General features: G+C 39.5%; 1 protein-coding gene across 3 annotated transcripts in view; it reads right to left on the reverse strand.

The window, feature by feature from the left end:
* RBPJ (recombination signal binding protein for immunoglobulin kappa J region) overlaps window positions 1-24,647 on the reverse strand; it is a 53,224-nt gene extending 28,577 nt beyond the window's left edge. Inside the window, exon 1 of one of the 3 annotated variants that reach the window (XM_039698789.1) lies at window positions 24,586-24,647. In XM_039698789.1, the coding sequence (XP_039554723.1) occupies window positions 24,586-24,605 (20 nt within the window). In that variant the 5' untranslated portion in view covers window positions 24,606-24,647. Of the gene's footprint in view, window positions 1-15,579; window positions 15,951-24,365; window positions 24,477-24,585 lie in introns of those variants that run through there. The other 2 variants (XM_039698790.1, XM_039698788.1) reach the window with 2 other exon arrangements.
* Between the last annotated feature and the right edge of the window lie 327 nt (window positions 24,648-24,974).

Here is a 24,974-nt window from a genome sequence, read left to right on the forward strand (position 1 = left end):
GGTATTTTTTAATCATTCTCCCTCAGCTTTAAAGTAACTGCTATGTATCTGGAAAGCTAGAAAGTCTTGTCAAGTGTTTGTTCAGCTCTTGGCACCAGATAACCAGACCCTTGTTGTAACAGGCTCTATTACTTTCTACCATGAGAAATGAAAATACTTCTCAAACAATTAATTTCAAGCTACTTTGTGATCTGTTACCACAAACTCACTACACTACAAGCTCACCAGTAAGGGATCTCAAGGGTTTACTTGGCCTACTGAGGTTATCTAAGATCCAGGAAAGTGAAATACTCAGGTTTCCATTCAAAGTTGAGGATCAATATAAAAGTATTCCTTTTCAGCCACTAACAGAGACATCATCTGAGAAAAGCTGAAAGATGGATTTAAGTACCATGCTGGGATTTTATTTTATCTTTTCCTTTTAATTGTCTATCCTCTGCCTATTTCCCGCTTCAATTTGCTTATCACAGACAAATTAGTGAATAACTGAAGAAGCACTGAGGAAGGTTCATATTTATGGACTTTTAAAATGCTTGAAATTATCAAAGCTAACATATGCAACAGTGCCCAAGTACAGGGCACACTCATTAATTCTCAGGAGTAATCCCTTAATCTGGCATTTGCTAGAAACACTTCCTTCAGATTGAACATCACAGTACAATTCACATGGAAAGACTCAGCCACTCCACATCAGACTTGTTTTGGTTTTGCAGATTTCTGCATTTAGGATAACATGTTACATCAACTGCAAAAGCAGGTGTACATTTTAAAACACAGGATATTCTGTTAATATAGGTATACTTTTCTGTGCACAGATTTCGGTGAAAACAAAATGTAAATACTGAAAATATTTCTGTGCATTCACCTACACAGCCACAGTCTATTACACACATTTTACAACACAACTCAAGAGGGAAATGATCATCTGTAATCAGAAAACATCTTCCCATCTGGTGGTTTCACAGACCCAAAGAGCATTCCTATGTACTGAAAAACAGGGCCATTTATGATCCAGCATGAGCTGGCATATAAAGACTACCACATTTCACATAGTGGTTGGATCCATAGCACTTTAACATGTTTCCTGTTAGAGATAACTGCTGGATTTGGTTTCTGTAAGTGCACCTTATTCCACACTGATATCCTTCATTTTTAAGTGACTCTGAAAACAGCGCACTATTATGATATGCCAATTCTAAAAATGCAGAGCTCAAAAAGGTGATGATCTACAGGATTAAAAAGCCAAAACAACTCAATTTCTAAGAGATTAATGCAAAACACATATAATTGTATATAAGAATTCAGTTAACATAGAAGCAAACACAAGCAATTACCTATGCTCAAACAGAACATTTCACACTGACCTTCTCCATGGGTGAAGATATTAAATAAATGAACCATACCAATGGCTAAAAAAAAGCCATCAGAAGGAAAATTTTATTTTCTCCAAAACAAATGGGTTCAATATACACAAGTTTGATTATGGGAGACAGAAACAATTGTATTACCAGTAACATCCTGCACTAAACAACCTCTACACTGGAAACACAAACTAAAGAACTAAAATAAACTAGCTAATACTGTCAAAAGAAAGGACAGCCGATGATGAAGTAATTCTTACCCACTCTATACTCCACAGCCTACAGTTCCACACAACCTTCATTCTTCACAACATTTCTCAGGCAACTCCCCCTCCGTGTCCCACAAGCTTTTTTGGGGTTTTGCCCTCCACTGATTTTTGTAGGTTGTTGTAACTTAATGCCATACAGTCTAATGTGACCCAGCACAGCCAATAATCCCAACTACCTGCACAGCATCATAGGGCAGCGAGTCTTTACATCCTTAGACTACTCACACCCTAAATACTCTGTCTCTTGTTCTTCTAAAATATCACACAGTGAGGTACAGAAACTGCTGAAGAAATGACACCTATCTTCCCCTGCTGCTCCCTCTAGACACAACTATGTTCATGTAACTGTGATCCTCCCAAGGCTGATGAACTCAACAGACTGACTGATGGCTTCCAGCTCACCCATCCTAGGCTGTTGCTCGCTCCAGACACAACTATGTCCATAACTGTGATCCTCCCAAGGCTGATGAACTCAACAGACTGACTGATGGCTTCCAGCTCACCCATCCTAGGCTGGTTCATCCTTCAGGATGAACACACACACTAACAGTCACATGCAATCATCAACTCACTCTCACTTTTGCCTGCCAGCAGCACTTTGGCCCTGATTCTCATTAGGGTGTCTACAGTAATAAATATTGCTATAAAGACTTTGTCCTGAAGGTTAGAGTTGGATTAAAAGCTAATCCATTTTTAAAAATATTAAATACAGTTTTCATATTCACATACAAAGAACCAATCTCAGCCAACTTGCTTTGAAACACTATTGACATAAGGTACCCTCTTTGTTATCCATCCTACAAAAGGAGATAAAATTAATGAAAATCACACTAATCAAGAACGTCTAACAGACATGAACAATGGATTTCTACTACTCCTAAAGTCCTTTTCTCCTCTGTAAAGAGTCAGTGACGGGTGGTCCAACTGCACTGTGACTCTTTGGAAGCAGGGGGCACAGCAGCCCCTGAAATCACAAAAACAGAAACTTTTTTTGTCAATATACAAAACATTCCCCCTTTTCAACAACAACAACAAAAAAGACCCACCTGCTCCAGGGTGAATGCCACCAACCAAGCACTATCTTTGTACTGCATGATTCTGTACTGCCCCTGACTGTACTTAAAGAATGTAACTCGCCCAACACAGGGAGCATGTTATGTGTTTGAAACAAGTCTTCCACTCTACAGCACTGTACATACTTTTGGCACTGTATCAAATAATACTGACAAAAATACAGCAGAAAAAGCTCTGCTTCACTTAGTCACGCCCTCTCACTGCAAGTCACTGGTTCAATTAGAAACTCCCTCTCCCTTTTCTGACCTGCTTTCATCCTCCCACACTGCTCTCATTATTGTCCTCTCTTTTCCAATCCCCATAAAATCACAGAACCACAGCTGCAATTTAAATAAAAGCTTGCACTGCACCAGTAAGCAGGCTCACTTTTAAACAACTTAGAGAAAGTAAACAAATTCACTTCTTTATAGCAGTCTACCTAGATATGGAAAAAAGCTCTATGCAGTAATCACTATGCTTGTATATGACTCTAAAAGTCAAAGGTCTTGTCCAAACAGGACATAATTTTAATCAAGACAGCATTCACACAACTTTGCCACACTAAGTGAGGTAAGGAAGTCAGTAATGATAGCTTGTTTAATGAGGAAGTGCCAAAACATACACCTGGAGATGTGATTTCCCCGTTTTTGCCTTTAGCTGTAGGTACCTACGGCAAGGAGCTAGTAATCCAAGGATCTCAGGTATACTAAAGAACTTAGATACTATCAACTTAAAGGATAAAGCCACTAAAATGTTGGAGTGGTGTAGAAAGTAAGAAACATAGTAAAACATTATATCTTACTTTATATTTTAGATTCACATGCTATTATTTCTTTTTTATTAATTGCCTAATAACGTTGGCTCAAATATTTAGTGGAAACTGTAGCTTGGACACACACAGCTTAGCAACTGACCGAGTTATTAGCTTGAAAAATCAGCATGACAATAGAATCCCAGTCTCTACAACACAGTATAATTTGGCTCATCTATTGTAACTGTATAGGGAATGTGCTCATTAGTTTTATCTTCATCCATTCAAACCAAAAGAGAGTGGATTCTTGGAAAAGGGAAAACACCTGTACATTCAGTTCACAAAACTGACTATTAAAGTAATGGCGACACACAAAATCAGTTTGGAGCTTGATTCTACATAAAACATCCCAGTCACAGCTTTCATTGACAACGACTTTGCTCACCTTATGATCACTAGAACTCTTCTTGTGCATCTGACACAGTAAATTTTCCTTGGGATCTCACTTGGCACATGACCTTTGAATACATACTTCACAAGCAATCTTGACTCTTATTTCCTAAGAAAGTGATTATATATACCTTACTAAACCATAATTTAAGTATCAACAAGTCCTTAAAAACAAGCAGTTACCTTTTAAAAAATGAAATTTCTAAATATGGCAAAAATAGAGCTATTGAGTACCAAACCAGTGCTTTTCAGAGTTACTACTGGCCCATAACTGCAAGTAAGATTTAGTCTGAAGAAATTTTTTTTAGAAGCATGAGGGAAAAACTATTAAGTGTACTGATTATTATCTCTGTTGCCCGATTACTTGGAAAAAAGTCATAAATTAGAAATAAGAGACTTTTTCAACCACTTTCCTGCCAATATAGAACCCAGTACTATAGTATAGTATGTAAGGATTTGTTCAACCTTCATTTCAGTGACTGAATGTCTGCAATGTTCAAAGAACAGTTTCTCCTCTGTAAACATAATTTCCATCCTTAACTGGAAGATAAGCAGATATTCTGTGCAGAAGATAACTTTAAAAAGTGAATAAAAAGAAGGACAAAAAGTTAAGGTTCATGGTTTTCTCTGAACCACCACCATTCACTGTAATACCAAAAATATACAACAGGACAAACTGTGACTTATTTTATAAGGAAGTGGTAAGGAACAGTATCACATTTGCAAAGGTGGAAGATTCTCAGAAAGCCAGACTAACCTCACAAACCATAAAGGCAAATAGGTATTTCTTTGGAACACCTCTTTAAGAGATAACAAGTTCTTGATGGGTACAGTCATTGGTCAGCTTCAAAATCTCTAACCCCAACTCTAATAGAGTAACAGGATAATCACTCTTCCATGTCCTTTTCCTTACCCTATACCCTCATAAACAAAGGAGCTTTATTGCTACAGCAACTGCTTCCTATGATCAGAAAAACAAGGAGAATGGCCTAATCTGTCTCTAAGGGGCTTACTGTCCCCTGCTCCAAGCTCCTCAACTCACTTGCCCTGCACCACCTGCAGTGCTCAGACCTTCAAAAGGAGCTAACTCAATCCATCAATCTGGCACACCACTAATACATGGGGAAGCAGGAGACAGGGAAACCAGTCATGTTGGATGCAGAAAGCTGTTTGGTCACCTCAGCAAGCTCAACTTCAATAGAAGCCCAAAAAGATTACAGGAGAAGCTAAGCAAGCCTGTAACTCTCATGGGAAAGAACTATAATGCAAGAAAACATGCAGAGAAATCCATTACGGAAAACGACTTGCAAAATCCAAGTCTTAAGCAAAATTAAAAGGTCTTACCAAGAGACTAAAACATCCTCAGTCACAGCTTAGCTTAGGATACCTATAAGACTCTCACCCCAAGTGCAGTCAGAACTTAATGCAAAATGACAGCTAAGTAAATTGACATCTCTAAGGTTTAAGGAGAGCAACTCTGACAAGTCTTGCTGTGACAGTTTAAGTCACCACTGTCTCAAATGCCTTTCCCACCTCTCTGCTAGGTCAGGGCAAGCAAACGTGCCTGTATCCCAGCTCCAGTTCACAGTTGGACTGTGGCTTCAGAGGCAGCTCAGCTGATTTGTCACTGCCAAACAGGTCCTGCCTGCCAGCTTCCCCCAGCTGCACTGACCTACCCTCAAACATCAGATTCCAGCACTTGTCAGACCTTTCCACAGATAATTCAAATTGGTAACCCAGAAAAAAACCTGTCTTTTTGGGGAGGCCAGAGAGGGGAGAGGGGGAAAGGCTTCATTGATTCAATCACAAACCCAGCAAATGCCAGCACCACCTCACTGCAATCAACAGGCACATTCAGGAGAATGTGAGCACCTACTTTGATAGCACGGCACTGCTAGAAGCATGGTGCACCCCTACCCTCAATTTAGACACTTTTAATATTATTGTAAATACTGCAAATAATATTAATAACAACAATAATAGCAAAAAGCCAAAAAAAACCCCAGTTCATATGCTCCCTCAAGTGGTCTTGTTTTAGGAACTGTAAGCTCTGACAGCAGTGCCAAGCCCTCCAAAGCAAGAGCCATTTTTAAATACCTTCACTGTATCCTCACACTTCTAAAACACACCTCTAAGAAATGGGGACAATTCCCTATCATCTCCCTCTTCCAGCAACTCAGTCACCTTCAGTCAACTTTTTTTTATGCAATGTATTTTTTTTCTTTTTTTTTAAACACAGTGTTATTACAGTATGTACCCTCTCCTTTCATTCCCTTTCCTCCTCCAACTTCTACTGCGAGCCTTCAAAATGCAATATGGAAGCAGCTCCTTATAGTCAACAAAAGTAAAGTGCTACAGTTCTATAAGCTTATTTTTCTGAACTATGCCTCACCCACTGATCCTAGACTTGTAAAACAATTCAAAAATTGTATCGGTATGCAAGCGGAGAATAGATTATCAGCACCGAAGCAGGCTGCCATGCCAACAGTAATTTCCAAATTGTAAATAAAATTTATCTCCTCAGTAGATTAAAATGTGCATAAACATGTGCATACATATACCTTTTAACGAAGCTGTATTTGGCACCAACCTGTGTTACAAAATTATAGGGTTTCCTAGATATCAGATGTTTTCTTGCATCACCCAGGAATTACGTGGTTACACTAACATTAACTGGGCGCAGTTGTAAATGAGCTGTCAGTATCCTAGAATTAATCAATCTCAAGTGTATTGTTTCGTAATTAAGCTTATGAATACATCATCCCATGAATATAAAAACAGCAGTAATAAACACATCCCAGAAAAGAATGAGAATTAGAAGGCTCTTTTCTGACTTTCCAGGACAACTAAATCAGTTGGAAGCCTTCTCCACTGTTGGGCTTTTTCCCTGTGATTGTGCTGGAGGTCTCTAACTGGGAAGCGTTTAATAAAAGCAAATTTAAGCCACATAACTTGCATAGATAGCAAAATTAGGTAATATTCCATCTAGTGTTTGCAAACCTGTGTTTTAAGAAAAACAGTTGTTTTGAAAGGTGTGAAAAGCTTTATTTTGAAGGATTTGAAAGCTTTGGACTTTTTGTCACTGCTGTTGAATTAATTTACAGTTAAATTCTAAGTTTCTAAGATATGAAATTATACTGCAGCTACAGCCCCAGCGGTAATTAATAGAGCATTCCAACACAGGAAAGACAGAAATTCATACTGCCATTTTAAAAAATGCTTGACTTGAAGGAGAAAGATGAAAATAGTTAAGTACAACAAAAATTATATTTCTATTTAAATTTCATAAGCTAGAAGCTCCTTCTAATTATTGCTAGTTCTAACTGTAAAACTAAAATATTTAGAAACAAATTGCTAGAGAAATATAATCTCCACAATGCCTACCATCAAACATGATAATACTTTTAACAACTGTTATGGTAACTGGGTCAATGATCCCTGTACAAGATAATTAAACAGACACTCCAATAATAAACTTTTACTCCTCCTTATCACAGTACATTTACAATAACCATATGAAAAGATTAGATTACATGGCTGGAATGTCAGCAAGCTAACACCTTATCATCCTTTTTTCTGGTATTACAGTATTACAGGTCTCTTACATAGTCACACATGCTCCTATTGTGACCTAACAGCTTTTATGCAGCATTTTTCATAAGAAAAAAAAAATCTGAAGAGTACAAATGGAAAACAATTATTATTGTCCATTTTTTAAAATGGAAATTGTGTGAATCATACTTAATTCAAGGAGGCTTGCTTTTCAGGTTTGTCAAGTTTAAACTCCACACAGATGCAAATTACTGGTAAAACTTCTCCCTGCATCTTAATGAGGTACACTATAAACCACGAAACCAATTTGAAAACAAGAATGTTTTTTTGAGACAAACTTTATTTAATGTAGGTATTTAAAATATTTAAGGAACCAGTAGTTTTTTAAAGAAATGTACCCAACAGCACTTAACTTCTGCATGATCTTGAACCTGTGACTGCTGCTACACGAATTTCCCAGAATAACGCCTGTGCTGGCACAATTTTTTGCAAGGATTTTACAGCATGAAAAGTGTGCCTAAGCACTCTTGTGAAGGCTCCCAACTGCTGAGCTCTGAACCCAACCTCTTTTCAAAACATTGTCTCATCCTTCCAAGAACATTCAGGCCAGAAGGGGGAATGTAAATTGTCAGAAGTGTCTTGAAGCACCAAACAACCAAATCTGTCATTTCAGTTAGCAGCCACCAACCCTGTCAAGTGTATCTTGACCAGCTAAAAATGATTGCCAACACAGGACTACCAAGTATGCAGTATGTGGAACAAGCCAGTCTATAGAGAGATCTCCTTCCTGAAATTTCTGCCAACTGCTGCCTCAAATAGGGCAGTCTTAATTCTCCAAAGCAGAAGAAAAAATTTACCAATGCAATCATTAGAATTCAACAACCAGACAGATAACCTGAACTATACAATCAAAATACGCAGATTGCCACACAGCCAAGATAAATGAAGAAAAGACTCTCATCTGAAAAAAATCAAGGGATAACCTATATTAGAAGTTACCACTTAGAATTCAGCATTTTAGAGAAATGGTATCTTTTCTTCAAGGCATTAAAGCATTCTGAAAAATATGGCAGATTCTGTCCACAGAGCAGGCTTAGTACTGTATTAGCACAATTAATAAATTGATTAGCCACCTTTGCAGCCCATAAATCTGTTTTAACAGACTTTAAAAAGAAGAAACAAGCTTTTAAAGAAAATTAAGTTGCTATGAGTTTTATGAAAACCGGAAGCTGGATAGACATTGCCAGTGTGATCAAAAAAGGCAAAGCAGAATTTGGAAATGACTGTTTCACAGCTGATCACTTTGCATATGCCATTTGGCTAGACAGTAAGCTTACACCTGAGATCTATTAGCACTACACTTCGTCCATCAGGGATGAAGGAATTCATGGTATTGTTCCATAGACCTTCCTCACCATACAAGGCACAAGTGTACAGGATACACAAGTTCTTTAGTCCTACCATTTATAGAACAACTTAAGAGGCCAAAAACCCACAAAACTGTCCCATGACAAGAGAACATACACAAAATCCAGCCTAAACAAATGAAGGGAATTCAGAATACAAGTTTTAAAGTGCTTAAATTATATGGTTGTGGGAAAGATTAAATACTGTGAAACAGCACTCATATTGAATACAGTATGTTACCTACATACTGCTCACCTAGGCATAAGAAATAGAGAAACCATTTGCTCTGTAGTCAGATTGTAAACAAAGTGTCTCCAGAACTTCTAGTAACAGTAACACATTTATGAAACGCAACTCAACTGTCAAGTTACAAACAATTTTAGGGCCCCTGCCTTAAGTGGCCTTTTAAACAAAAAAAAGCCCATGAGTTGCATACTGAATTTAATTATAACTATAAACCTCTTGGAACAGGTATCAAAGTTATATTTACTAGCCTGAAAAAAGCCTAATAAAACATTCTGGCAAGTTAAAGACAAACACCAGAGAATACAGCACCATGTAAATTTTTTTATTTCCCCAGTGGTTCACAGGTTGTTGTAATAATTTGGTGTGCCAAGTTAGCTATCACATTTGCTATGACAGTGTCTAGCTCTTCAGATAGATGGCATTGCAGTGGGTAGGGGAAGGACTGCTGGACTACTTGTACGACAAGAAAGGTAGTGGGAGAAGTGAAACGTGAGCCACAGGTTTGGAAGCCTGAGGTATTTTTCACTTCTGTTTTTTATTTTTCCATATACACAGGAAACTCCCCTTGGTGGCGGGGGGGGGAAAGAACAACTTCCCTACAGCTAAATAAAAGAACATGTGTAAAACAGAGAAACCACTCCATGTTTCTGTACCCCAATAAATGAAAACATAGAGAATCAGATAAAAACTTTGACACAGAGATAGCAACTCCGAAATTTCTTCAATGTCTTTGCAGCAGTAGAAAATTCAAGACATTACTGCCTCCACACACATATACATACATCATTATCTACCCTTAGAGAATTCATTCTGTTCCCCAGCCCCAGACCAGCATCCATCCGTTCCTCTCCATTCTCTTTTGCTATTACACAGCGAGGCAAAGATGAGGAAGAAGGACCGAGTGAAGACAATCCACGGAGGCGTGCAAGGCCTCTGCTCCCACTGCCAGTGGATGCACAGGTTATTCTTACTCAGGCCAAGGCTGCAGCAATCCATTTCTCCATTTCCAGCAGCAGGATTAATGGACAGCTGAAGAAGAGTAAGAACCATACAAGCCTAAATGGTACCTCCCCTCAACTTCTCCTGTCTGTGACTATTTTCAGTTCAGTGCAAGGAAATCCCAAGGTAACTTCACATCATCAATATGATCAGCCTCAAAGAGTCATCCCACCCCAGAATCAAAATTTAGTTTTAATAGATCAGTAAATCCAGGTTCATGCTGGAGTGGCACTGGAAGAGTCAGCAAATCACCCAGCTCAGCAGCCACAGATGCTCACCGCTGACCAAAGTGCTGTGACAGAATGCCACTGCTATCTGAAGGTACACACAGAAACCAGCTGTCAAGTGTGGCATGATACTACAAATGCTTATTAACAAAATTAGCCACAAACTTTAGGGAAAAGCACAATAAATAAATCTCTACTGGTAATTTTTTGGGGGAGGGGAGGGCAGCAAAGGAATGGTACTGTGGAGTTTTCTGGATCAAGTTAGTTTTTTGGATTCTTTTAAAAATGAAAGGATTTTCCAGTTTTCCCCAAGAGACTGGCAACTGCAAAGCACAACGCCCTTTAGGAAATAAATCTTCATTAACTAAATGAACAGTGCCATGACAGGCACTTGTTTTTCAACCCAACAGCTTTTCAACTGTGATCCCTTTCACTACTTATAAAATCTGGTTGGCCATGCCAGCACACGTTAGGACAAACCTGAAGTATACTCAACATTCAGCACACCATTCTTCCCAAAACACAAGGAGTATAGACAGCTCCAGCTGTCCTGGCTGGTTGTATAATGAAAACCAGAGTTGACCCTTTAAGGTATACTAGAGCCCTGTTAAAGGGGCTCCCTGGAGCTGCATGCTACCCAACAGCTTGCAAGCAGCTTGAGTGACAGGTGAGTACAGGTTACTTGCAGGAAGGACACTGTGCCAAGACCTAGGGCACTTCGAACTTAGAGTCCTCAAGATGTTTCTAACAGCCACAATTAACTACAACACTGCATAAAACAGACAGAATAAGCAATCAAAAGGACTGAGATAGCAAGTCAAAAGCAAGTGGACAATGTAATAAACAGCCTCAGGCAGAAAAAATGCAGTGGATTCCATTACAGATTATTTGGCAAAGGAGAAGCTGATAAATGACTCAACTCCTAGGAAAACTGCATGAAACTACATTTGGCTTCCAAGAAAGAAATTAAGAAAGCAGCTGAAAAAAAGGAAGATGCCACAGACTGAAAGAGCAATGGTGATCTGGGACAATGCTAAGTGTTTGCTTCCTGTTTCTCCAAGTATGGACCAGTCTGAGTTTCAAGATTCCTTTTACCACATGAAAAAACCTTTCACCAAAGCAGCAAGGTTGCATACATTAGCCTTGCTGGCTGAACAATTATTCAAGTCTGATATCCAAAGGATATCTGTTTGACTTTCTTAATTTTGTTCCAAAATAAAGTGGGGAAAATGCTTTAGACAAAGGCCTACATGAGCTGTTTAATCAGCAAAAGCAAACTGAGGCTCACTGTTTGAAGAAACACTGCATCATTGTTACATATCTACTTCCAGAATATCTGTATAGTAATCTTTCAAATATATATATTTTTAAGCAAGAACAGACAAGATCAGGATGTAATAAAAATGCCTTCCATAATGAGAACAAGTGTAAAAAAACTATCCTTATCAAACTGGTAATTTTTAACCTGTATTAAGACACCCTGGTATGATACCATTTCTGTAGGGTTCTGAAAAGGTATTAAGAAAAGCAAATCAAATGCTTGCATTCAACCACTGAACCAGGCAAAAAGAAAAGTTACTATTTTATGCAGAATGTCACACATGCTCTTTTAACCCATCTTGTGTTAGAAGAATCTGTCTGTATAGTAAATATAAATCCAAGTTGTATAACAAACACTTCTAAGTGTCTCTATATACACAGACACACCCACCACTTTCTGGGCAATGCTTACTTACTTACAGAATTTAACCTGGTCTCAGCTTAGGATTGTTTTTGAAGTGATGAAAGCAAACAAAGTTTTCTCCCTGTTCTGTTGCTTTAGAAATATGCCATGCTAATAAGAACAAAGTGTCCTGCAAGAATTCTTCACAGCTTTCAATATACACCCTACAAAGCCACTAGCAACACACTGCAGTCTGTATCCATTCAAAGTTCTATTTTATCCATTCTCTTTGGAGTAGCAAAAGAATAAAAATATAGTAGTAGTTTCCCATACATGAAGAGGATTGAAACATTTCAATCAATTTCAAAATTCAATTTCAATTTCAAAAGAAGAGTGATAAAAGCAAAAAACACAACTCCTACAAAATAAAGTAATCCTTCACTATGTCTTCTTTCCCCTCCCAAAATATATTTCCTGCCTTCACAAAAGTAACAAGGATCCTTCTCTGGCTTTACCAGTATAACTTAAATTTTATGCTTCTCCCTCTGTATCAATGTTTTGTCTTTTGTTACATGAGATATCTCAGGTTCTTGAATTCTTTAGATTTTCTCTCCCATCCTCATCATTCCTTAAGGGGGGAGACACATTGCTTACAAGTGCTTATTAGACATCTCCTCTCATGATCCAAGACACAGACAAAGCAAAGTTTCAAGTTCTCAAAAGTAAGGAATAGGGTTTGGATTTAAAACATACAGTTGTTAGGTTATCTCAGTAGCAACAGTGACTTCTCTGCTCTGTAGATAGTGGTTGTGGTGATGCTCTGAGTACACCACAATCCTTAGGGCTAGTAACAGCAACATTTAGGGGGAAAAAGGAACAACACTGTTGGGAAACAGTCTGAAAGTACAGCTCTGGACAAACCTAAGTGAACATGGATTGCCCAGGAACAAAGAGAATGGGGCTTACAAAGAAACTTCACAGGAAAAAAAAGCCCAAAAACAACCAGGGAAAGTATTGTGGTGTGCTACTCCATTAAAATAATTTAAGAGAGAGAAAAAGAAGGAAATCCAGAAGCAAAACTAATTGAGGCTACTCACAAAATTCAGGAGAGGACACAACTGAAAATAACTAAGCAAAATACAATACCCTCTATTATTTCAGTATGTTTTATATATGTAACAAGAGGAAGCAGAATTGACCAGATATAAACATGAATCAGAGAAAAGAAATGTCAAGTTGTGGCTATATATGTTTTTCAACTAATGTCAAACCAAAAAAATACAATATTAGCTAGGAATGCAATTTGTGCAATGGCAGAATAGTATTTTTCATCTTAAAAATCTAATTTCATTACTGAAAAACTATTCTACAATCAGGGCCGTTAAGTAGAATACTGAACACAACAAAGAAAATATCTGAAGTGTCACCAGCAAAATCTGCTGAGTACTTTCAACAACAATATCCACAATTTGAATCCTAACAACAGAGGAAAACTTTCAGTAAGTGAAGAAGTCTCTTATCTTTATATATAGAATATTCATCACTGCCTAATACCTTCTGGCAAACACACGTCTGTCACTTATGGTTCAGTTTTTTTCAGAGAACTAGTCAAACTGAAAAACAAACTTTTAAATTTAACCTGATCCAATACTACTTTCATGACTAAGCAAACTGACAAGCCTAACCAGCCTACTGCTAACTCTAAGTGCCATCCAGCAATATGGTGAGACATTAAGGCAGGAAGGTCAGTTTCGCTTTTCTGATTATTTACTAAGTATTTAACAATCAAAAAAAAGTTAAGATTTTTTTTTTCCAGAAACATTAGAAAAACGAGGGATATACCTAGAGCTTTTCTTCTTCTATATTTTATTTCCATATGGAAATTCAGGTTATGTTCAAGGAACACTCACATAAGGACAGGCTTCATACTCTGTCTTCAGAGGTACCTTGAGCATATCTTCTGAGGTCACCTTCTGCAGTCTCAAAAGGCACATGCAGATGCAGCAAGTCAAAAAGAATGACTACTACCCTTACAGCACAAGGGATCTTGTAACAGGAGTTGCCCTGTACTTTCTAGGAGTCTTTAAAAATCACAATTGACTGTAAAGGCCTGGTCTACTTTTCCTTTGCTACCATCTGAAGTATGATTTATCCACCAGCTGACTGGGAGTAAAACTCAGTAAAACCTTTTTTAAACGTTGTTTCATAACAGCTCTTTTGTTTTGCCTGCTAACTGTTGTGAAATACAGGTATTTTGCCCATTGCAAAAAAAAAAATAATTAAAAAAGGCAGAAAGTTCTGACGTTTGTTTTGGCATAGTTCTCACGTTTGTTTTAACACAGTTCTTGGTATTTTGAGAGTGCTGCTATCTAAACGTAAGCACTGGGAACACTAATCTTATTTACTGTATTATCAAAACTGAACATGAGCCTGGCCAACATCTATATTATTAATTAAAACAGATTATCAGAATAGGTTTTCATGCCTTTCCTGCTTTAGGTGACTCTTGAAGCAAGAAATTTGCTTTAGCTCTAGAGAACTGCCTGTTTTTTTCTCTCTACTTAACACATTCTTCTATCACTCTTACAAACAAACTAAGAGACACATTACCTCCATAATGAACAGCAAAACAATTAACAGAGGAAGGCACTCTTGTAACTTTAGTACTTAAACAAAGATCCCTTGAGCTTCTATATTGTGATCAGAATTCCACATCAGTATCATCTGTGCTGACTAAAACAATTTGTCACAATACATCAGGAGTGCTACAAGCCTCTTTCAAAGAGGAAGCCATATCCCAAATACCTATTTTGATTAACTGCTCTCTGGGACTTATTAGTGAGAAGATTGTAATGCACACATAAACAAACCAAAAACAACATCAACCATGCAGCAGCAAATAAAAGAAAACTGGAATGCAAAAGGAAAATTTAAAAAAACAAACAAAAACCCCACACACAAACGAACAAACAAACAACAAAAATAAACCACAAGAAAAACACCAACCAACCACCAAACCAAACTAACCCCCAAAAAACTACAACAAACCAACAACACCAGAACTCAAATGCTGACAGAGAAGTACTGAACGGCAGAAGAAAAGAATTTGGCAAAAAAAAATACTTGGACAAAAAGACGTGTCCAAAATAGTTTTGCTATATCCCCATAACTTCTGGAAGATATTATGTTATTGAGGATTTTACTAGTCATCACTGTGTATCTACTACAAAACTAAGCAGGAAAAGAAGCACACGCAGAATAACTGCAGTCTCTCACCAAGCCTCTTCTTCTCTGAATTCTGACATTCATCACTGAAACCAGAACTGGGTGGCAGATTTGGAAAGCAGTAAAATATTTTCAATTTTGAAAATAAGTACCTATACAGAATAATTTCTCCTGCAGTATAAAGACATGGCAACAGCACACTGCAGCACCACCTCATTTTATTACATGGCACATTTATCTACTGGTCATGCCCTGACCATAACATCTCTCTCAATTATGTAAGAGCAGCATCTCTCTAGTGCCCACTCTAATGTCACCCACTATAACCAGAACACATTAATGATGAATACAGTCACTCAAGTCTTATTTACCATACCTTTCTGTTATGCAGATGAAAAACCTAAGGAAGTCTGATTTCTCCTGACCAGCTTTCACGGCCGCAGTTGGGAGAGACAACATGATGTCACCTGTCAAAACCCAGCAAACAGCCCATAACTACACCAAGAACAAGAACAGAGGCAGGAGATAGTAATTCTATTTCCACCTCTCCACAGAATCTGTTTGACCTTGGCAAGTCACTGGGGTTTTGTGCTTGTTTTTTCACGTTCAGGACATGAGGAGCTTTTACGCAGACGGCTGGAACAACAACAATAACTGAGTAAGGCTAATTATTATTTATTCTGCCTGGCCTTAGAACTCTTCCACAACGGCATAAACTCAAGAGTGTGCACAAGCACCTCCAAGACTCTAGACCTTAAATTTGAAGTTCCCTTTATGTAAGATCACCACTGAAAGCAGTAAAACCCCTTACCAAGACAACCTCCCCTGTAATCCATAACTGATAAAAGCTTAGTTTCACAAATTCTTCTGCTAAACAAACAACTTTAACCTTCTTTTCTACACTGGTAGCTCCCAATCCATAATCTGCAACTTGCAAACACTGCCTGCAAGATCCTTTGCCACTGCTTCCAGACAAAATTACATTAGAGTAAAAATAAGAGCTGCCAGGAAAAGGAAGTAGGATATTTTCTGAAGAGTATCTTTTATTCTGTGCCATTTCTATGGTTCGGCAAAAATTGGGGACCAGTATTTTGCACAATTCAATTCCCTCTTTAGGCTTGGAAAATTCTGAATTTCACACCAGTCTGATCAAGTTTCATTTCAATACCAACTTTCCTGGTAATCTCCCAAAACACCACACACTAAAAATATGCCACAAGTATGGCTTTGAAAAAAACAAAGTGCAGAGGAAACGTCCTACAGACCAAGCAATGTTACCAAGAACAAAAGTAGAAAGACTTTTTTCTGACACATTCAGAAAAATGTCTATATTTGTCTGTACTCATAAAGGAAAAAAATTTGGTATTCATTCCTCTACTCAAATAACTGTAAGAAATTAGATTAATAACCAAAATACCAACTAGGATCCATTGTAGTATATACCCTTTAATCTAACCTACAAGAAGTAGAAAAATTAAATGAAGATCCTGATATGATCTCACGCAGAGCCGTTAAAAATTATTAGTTGCCAATAGAGCTTGTTGCCTATTTGAGAAAGTGTTCTCGATTTTCAGTGCACTGATGAAATACCACTGCATACAAGCGAGTCAGGCAGTACAGCAAAATGGAGATAAACTCTTGCTCCAGAATGAGAAATAAATGCAGAAAAGTTATACCATAACCACAACCACTGTAAGGTCTTCATGTTTGCCAAGTGAAGCATGTAAACAACTTTAGAATCACAGACTCATGGAACACTCTGAGCTGGAAGGGATCCACCAGGATCATCAAGCCCAGTTCCTGGCGCTGTGCAGGACAACCCCAGAATCACACCATGCGCCTTGAAAGCATTGTCCTGATGCTTCTTGAACTCTGTCAGGCTTGGTGCTGTGACCACTTCTCTGGGGAACCTTTTCCTAATACCCAATCTAAACCTCTCCTGAATAAATTCAGGCCATTTCTTTGCGTCCTATCACTGGTCACCAGAGAGGAGATCAGTGCCTGCCCCTCTGCTTCCCCTGTGAGAAAACTCAAGGCTGTGGTGAGGTCTCCTCCTGGTCTCCTCCAGACTGAGTGACACTGATCTCAGGCATTCCTCACATGACATCCCCTCGAGACCCTTCACCATCCTCACAGTGCTCCTCTGGATGCTCCCTAAGAGCCTTACATCTCTCCTACTGCGGTACCCAGAACTGCCCCCAGCACTGGAGGTCAGGCTGTCCCAGCTCAGAGCAGAGCAGGACAGTCCCCTCCCTTGCCTGGCTGGCCATCTGTGCCTGATGCCCCCAGGACACGCTCGGCCCTCCCGGCTGCCAGGGCACTGCTGTCTCATGTCCAGCTTGCTGCCAGCCAGGACCCCCAGGTCCCTTTCCAGCCCCCATTCCCCAGGCTATGCACATCCAGAGCTGCCCCATCGCTGGCACTCGCCCCTGTTAAATTTCACATCTGGTGATGGCCCAGCCCTCTAACTAGCCAAGATCACCCCGCAGGGCCTCTCTCAGTTTAAATAACGATGGAAATACGTACTGCAATTCAACACAAATGGTTCAAGGCTTATCTACATAAAAAGACATCCTCAAAAAAGAGCCTCGCACGCTTCCTGAAGACACAAGCTGTTGAAGAAAGTGTTCAGGCTGCTTTAGAGAGAACAAATCATGTCCCAGCAGCATGTCATTCACTAAAAAAATCTTATTAAGCAAACAGTAGAACACGATAACAATTACATATTATGATAAAATTTTACAGATCAGTCAAGCTTTTAAAAAATACAAAAAAATCAGTGTTTTTCTTAATTTCTCTTTATATTTTATACATAATTTTAATAAATACATAATATTGGAATATATTTTATATATATAATAATCATCTGTCTCTTGTAAAGATTTCAATCTGCAAGCTTAATCAAGAGACTTCTCACACTGTACATACTGAAACTCTAACATTCTTTTCTTTCTTGGTAAAAAATTTACCACCACAAATATGTAGTTTATACATTTACAAGCATAAGAGCAAGAAGATACATGGCCATATGTCACCATCTGGATAACTAAAGTGGAGTTGAAGAGCAAGAAGTATTTTTTAGAAAATGAAATTATTTTTAACAGTATAAGCAGGCTCTGAAAAAATGGCTGTGATGTGACATAGCAAAGGTGACAAAAGAGTTTCCTCAGATTGTAAAGGTTACTTAATTTTTTTTGTAAAAGGTAGCAACCACAAAATACATACACAAAATATGAGTAAAGAACATCTCATAAGTAGAGCTCCAGGAAATAAGAAACTCTTAAGTTTAGCCCTTACTTTTCCAAGACTCAGTAAGAATATAGGGATATGGAAACTGCTTCTCTTAATAATTTCTTCTTCAGTGAAATGTATTGGCTGTTTCCTTTTCTGAATTTTTACATTAAAAAAGATAAACAAAATTCTATATGATTTCCTTACTACATATCATCTTAATTGTTAATTAATGCAACTATGTTCAAGGTAAGGATGAAGTGTATGACATTATAATGCTGTAAGTATTTCCACATAAAAATAATGGAAGTTCACTGAAATCAAGAATATAATTTATAATTATAAAACTGCCTTGAAATACTTTTCACTTAAAAGGCATATCCACTTTTGTCAACGGAATTAAGATTTCACCTGACAATACAGCTAGTGACATTTACTTTTTTCTCTTTTTCACCTAAACATAAAAAAGAAAATAAGTAATTCTATAAAAGCCAGCATACACAATTGCTCAATTTTTAGAAACATTGAAATATCAAATTTAAAAAAAAAACAAAACCACTTAAAATACACCTTTCCTGTGAAATGCTCTTGAGAGGCAGTATTTCAGCACATTAGTGCCATTTAGTTCAGTTAATAACGTGCTTGCAATTAACATCCAAACAATTTAGGGTTGGAAGTACTACAAACACAGAAAACGGAGTCCTGAAACTGTGCATAAACTACATTCTTCATGCCAAGTGAGATTCTAACAAACTTCATAAGAGAATACTTGTTTGTATTAAATATGTATTTTAAAAATTCAAATGACAACCTATCTTTTCAAGTTTTTCTAAAACCAAGCAGAACAGGTATGCATTGCACCACAACTGTAAACTTCACAACAATGAATTAGCAACTACAAAACCTCTCCTCAAAACCTTTACCTGTGAAGGCACCACACGTCTTTTAGAAAGATTTTATACACACCTACAGGCTACTTGCTCTGCTTTTCACAGATTTTTAAAACATAGAAATTGGAGTTCAAAATAATGAAAAAGAGTCCTAAAATAAACTACTACTGCAAAATAGAAATTTGCAAGTCAGAGGAAAGAAACTCACTCTCATTCACAAAGCCATGATCATTATGCACTTCACAGTACGGAACAATACTTAAAAGAGAACTATTTTAGCAAAGAGATAGCAGCAAAGGATATTGCCTTTTAATTGGCTGTAGCAAGCACACACATACTATGCCAAATACAATAGTCTACAGATTATTTTTGGAGAAATCAAGCTATAGAAAGATTATTTTCAAACTTTCTTTGTGCTCTCTATCAACCAGAATAAGTCAAACAACAAAGAGGTACTTAACACAGTGAATAAACAGCAAAAGCAAATAAAATCCAAATTAAGACCTTAACTCCATAAAACTGCTTCTACTGAAAGCAGAAGGTTAAAAGATTAAAAAGAGTATTTGCCAGCATTTCAGAAGACTCCTTCAAGAATACAGTGCTCACAAGGATTTCCCAATAGTCTGACTTGACAGCTCTTGCTCCTTGATAGCGATTTAAATGTTAGTCACACAAAACCATCTACTCATTTGATTGTGAACAAGTTTTTCCCAACCTTTAACACTCATCAGGTGCATATACACAATACAATAGCTGTAGTTATACTACTACTCAAATTTTAATAAGCACTGTTTAAACCTTCAGTGACAGTAAAACTGTAGCCTGAAGAACTCATCCATGAATTCTAGTCCTATAGTCTACATCATCCTGATTCCACTCCTTAAGCTTCACTGAAACCATGCTAACATCTCTTGCAGCCTAACCCTATGATGAGGCTCAGAATCAATATGTATTTATCTTCCTTGACCTGTCAAATCACCCAAGACTACCAGCAATGCTTCTTTTCCAGAAATAACTCTCCCTCATTCTCTTGGCATTGCTGCTGTCATGACTCATCCCTTCTCACTGTTCTTTCAGTGCATCCTCCTGAAGGAGCCTCCTCTTTCACCTGTATTATTTTATGAATCACTTCCTAGGCTTTGGTCTTGCATCCCTTTCCATCTGTCTTCATTCTATCCAGAACCAGGATTCAAATTCAACTATGAACTACCTGCCATCAATCAGAAATATTCTTTCTACTCCCTATCTCCTGTGCTTGTCCAAGTCAACACCCCAGCCTGAGTCTCTCTTTCCCCACACTGATGCCTCACTATCAGCTCAGCCCCAGCACAGACAACAAGCAGGTCTTATTCACTCCCCACTCCTTCAGTCTCCTTTCCACTACTGCAAGTCCTGAACTTAGTTAAGCATTAGCTCTCAAATCCAGGTTCTTTGTGGGTTCTAGAAATAACCTGCTGTTGAGATCCTAGCAATGCCCATCTCATCACTAAGATATCCCTTTAGTAGCTGAAATGTTATCACGTGACCACAGAAGTTCACACCTGAAATAGTGAAGCAATCTTCTTCATCTTTCAAGATCCAGGATTGATCCTTATGAACATTCCTCTCTCGATAGTTTTTTTTAGCCTACAGCCAGATCACACGAGTCCTTCCCCATCTCACTTCTTGAGCAGCATCCACTTCACTCTTTACTTCAAGACCCTCACTGGTCAAGGTCCTCATTCTAAAATTACTAATCAGGATGTAGATGAGCTTAAAGTTCTGGTGAACTGTTATATTTTCACCTCTGAACTTCTTTTCTCTTGCCCTTGTGGTAGGGAGAGCTCCATGAAGCAGAAACCTCTTTCAAAAACCTCCTACAAGGTTTTTTTTTTTTCCTATTTCTCATTGAAAACAAAGAAATAAAATGACCAGATGGCTGTCACATCTACACTAAAATCCACAGCACTGATGCCAAACATTCTCCTGTGCCATCACAGAGCTCATGAGTCTTCCCTCACCCTTAAATCATTAAGCATTCTGGGTCAGGAAACCCTCCTAAACACTGAACTCCAAGATGACTAATTCAGACATGGAACTTGAATAGCTTGTTACTTAGAAATGTGACTAAAACAATTTTCTACTGTACAGTGCCTATGGAAAACCAGCATCATACCAGCAATAAGCCTACTCAAAGTATTCTTGTCTTTTCCAAGGCTTTTCAACCTGTTTAAAAATAATCCAAATGCTACATTGCATACTGCTATTACAGAGGTTTTAACCGGTAATTGAGTACTTAAGACAATGCCTACTATTTATGATTTCTATCTGTTATATCTGAGTTGGCTTCTACTATTTTAAAGATCAGGTTGTCCCAGGCTACTAAGAAGACACCATTGCATACTTTATATCATTGTAAAATTACAAAATTAAGTTCACGGCACTAGAGATTTTCTCTGTCATATGGCTTTATCAGACCTAGCAGAGCAATTGTTAAACTAATGGATGCCCACAGGTATTTCTGCAGTATAACTATTACTTAAAAACAAGTGGTTTGCAGTCAAACATAATTAAAGAAGCATTTTCATTAATTTTGTCATCTTAAAATGATATTTCCCTAAATTGCTCACAACCAAAACCAAAAATACTCCACAAAACCCCAAAAATACTATCCTATAATCCCAGCCATAAATTATCCACTTCTTTTAAATAGTAGTTGTGAATAGTAATTCCTTTTAAGTTACTTGTCTGATGTTTCTGTTTACTTTCTCACTGTAACTGGTGCTGACACTGTGGAGTTTAGCTCCTCACACTGCACATATGCACAAGTTTAATCAAAACCCTCCTTGTGAGGCAGCAGCACGAGTGTGCCACATGCTGCCAACAACAAAGCAGGAACAAACTCTGACTGCCCCCCAAAACTGCTGCAGGAAATTCCTACTATTCCATTCCAGCAATGCATAAACCTATGTACCAAAACTTGGCTTAAGCATATAGTTTTTAGAGGAAAAAAACCCAACCTTTTTCATTCAGGTAACACTGACTGCAGAAGAGCCAAAAGCTTTACCTCAAAGTTTGAGCGCTCATGTGATGCCCATTCAAACACAATGCAGGACTTGCATATCACATTCTTCAGCTATTGCTTTTAATTTCAAACACCTTTTTTCCCCTGTCCAAGTAAGTTTTTACAGAACAGTCCAGAAAGAAAACTCCTTATACTAACTATTTTGGGAAAAAAAATAAATCAGCTACTGGAGTATCATCAATTTTTAATCCTAATACACACAGACAACTCAGCATCAGAACCATACTGCAAAAACAAGTAATTTAATAAAAAAAAATTAAAAATCAGGCTCCTTCATGCAATATATCTACAACATTTACAAAAGTTAGCATATTTCATTTTACCTATGCTGGAAGTATTTAATAAGAAGAAAACAAAATTATTTTTCCAGAGAATTATTTGACTTATAGGTTTAAACAATAAATGCAGCATAAAATCCTGAACTACAAACAACTATTTCACTCTTGTTAAAATGGTATTTTTTTCTACTGCTCTGATTATTTGATCACTATTTCTAAAATAATCCACAGTTGTTTTGTCAACATTTTAACAGACATCTGAAAAGGATAAAACTAATGTCACAAACATGACAACACTTCTGACAATCATGTAATAATCAATAAACAAAAGGAAATGGAACCCAAATATTCAGATGACTAAAGTAATAGAAACGTGGAAAAACTTAATTGCTAACTGGAGCACAGGCTAATAGTTATAGCAAACTTTAAAAGTATTTGCTCCCTTCTTTCCGACCTCTAAACTAGTCCAACCTCTAAACCAGTACACTCCAGGAATCATAACAAACAAGATTAGCCTCCCTAAAGAACATTTAATTGGGAAATTGTGTTTCGGCCACAAGATACCTCCATCAGGAGGGAAATCAAGCAAAAGCTTCAATTTATTTTTTGACAAACTAGAGTGAAGAATTGGAAACACTATTGCAGCTAATCAAAACAACAAAATACCATAATGCTACCTTCTTCATGAGAACAAAAGCATCAACCAACAACTCCACCCCACCCCCAAGCAGGCTGTTGCTCTCTAACCACAGAGCCAATGCTGCAGACAATGTAATCCCACAGGGAAGACAGAAGGTCACAGACACACTGTGAAATCTTAAAATAAGGTTCACGTTTTAGAAAGACCTAGAAGTACTTTGACATGACAAGATTTCATTTGGAACAAACAGGTGGAGTACAGAAACAGCCTGTTCTTCTCCTGTCTCTTCCCTCAGAGAGGGAGGTCACACTTGCTCCGCGTAGTCCAAAATTAAGGATACAGCACTTGAAATAAGCAGCAGCAATCAAGATGTGGCAAGGATGGCAACGTGCAATGTGACACTGCAGGTGTGATTGCGTACTGTACACCAGCAGTGGGTCTGTTATTATTCATCAGCTGTAGGTGGCTAAGAGGGTGTCACTTATTACAGTGACACATGCTGCAGCTGGCTAGCCATGATTAAGTATTACCCAGTGTGGCTGAAAGGGATGGAGACTACCATTCATTATGATCCAGCGTGGCTTAGTGGCGTAGGGAGGCTGCTACCCTTCCCAGCACCGCAGCATTTGAAGGAAGGCAGCTAAAACTCAACAAAGCCCCGGGAATGGTGCGCAGAGAGGAGAGAAAGGGAAGCTCGGTGGCCCAGCCTGACGGAACGGGTGTCCCGCTAGCAGGGGCGGCGAGCCCGCCCGCGCTCGGCGCGACCGGGAGCGCTCGGCCGCCAAGTGACAGCGCCGGGCCGGGCCCGCCGTGCCAGGGGCGCTGGGGCCCCGCGCTCAACTTCCAACCACAGCAGCAAAAGCCTTTGTCCGAGCGCTCCCCGTCCGTGGCCGGGGGAGCCTGGAGGACCCCCGCCTGCGGCGGGACGAGCGGGGGCGACCGAGAAGGGAGAAGAGCCCGTGCCAGCCCCAGGTCCCCTCCCGGCCGGGCTCCGGCGCTCCCCTGGGAGCCAGCCCTCAGCGCGGGACCCGCTCCCAAGCAGCCGGGACGAGCACTGACCCTGCACGGAGTCCCGACCGGCGTGTCCGTGCCGGAGAGAAGGAAAGCAAAGTGAGCGCCCAGACCCGCCGGGACTGCCGCGCCGCGGGGCGGCCGCAGAGCGCGGCCGCTGCCGGGCCGGCACCCGGGGCGCCTCCTCCGTGCGCCCACGGCGCGGCCTCGCCCAGGCAGCCCCGGGCGGCGGCGGCTCCGGCGGGCGCCGCGAACGCCCCGCACTCACCCTGTCACAACAGGCGCCATCTTCCACAAACTCTCGCCAAAACTCCTACTCTCGCGAGAGCGCCCCCCTCCCCGCGGCCCAGAGCGCGCGTGCGCGGGCCCGCGAGACACGCGCGGGGCGGGGGGGGGGGGGGGGGGGGGGCGGTGCGCACCGCCCACTCAGCGCCCGGGCTTCTCCCCTCAGACACAACAGCCCGGGCGTGGGAACCGCGCCGCTCTCGCGAGAGCCTGCCGCCGGCCGGCATGCGGAGAGCGGCGCAGGTCTCGCGAGAGCGGAGCGCGCTCAGGGGAAACCGAGGGATTCCCTCTGCCGCTCGCGCGTCCCGCCCCCGCCGGCGCGAGGAGGGGCGGAGGGGGAGGAACCATTCGGGGCGCGGAGGGAGGGGCGGG

This window comes from Passer montanus, unplaced genomic scaffold, assembly GCF_014805655.1.
Source record: "Passer montanus isolate IOZ18808 unplaced genomic scaffold, ASM1480565v1 scaffold13, whole genome shotgun sequence".
Lineage (NCBI taxonomy): Eukaryota > Metazoa > Chordata > Aves > Passeriformes > Passeridae > Passer > Passer montanus.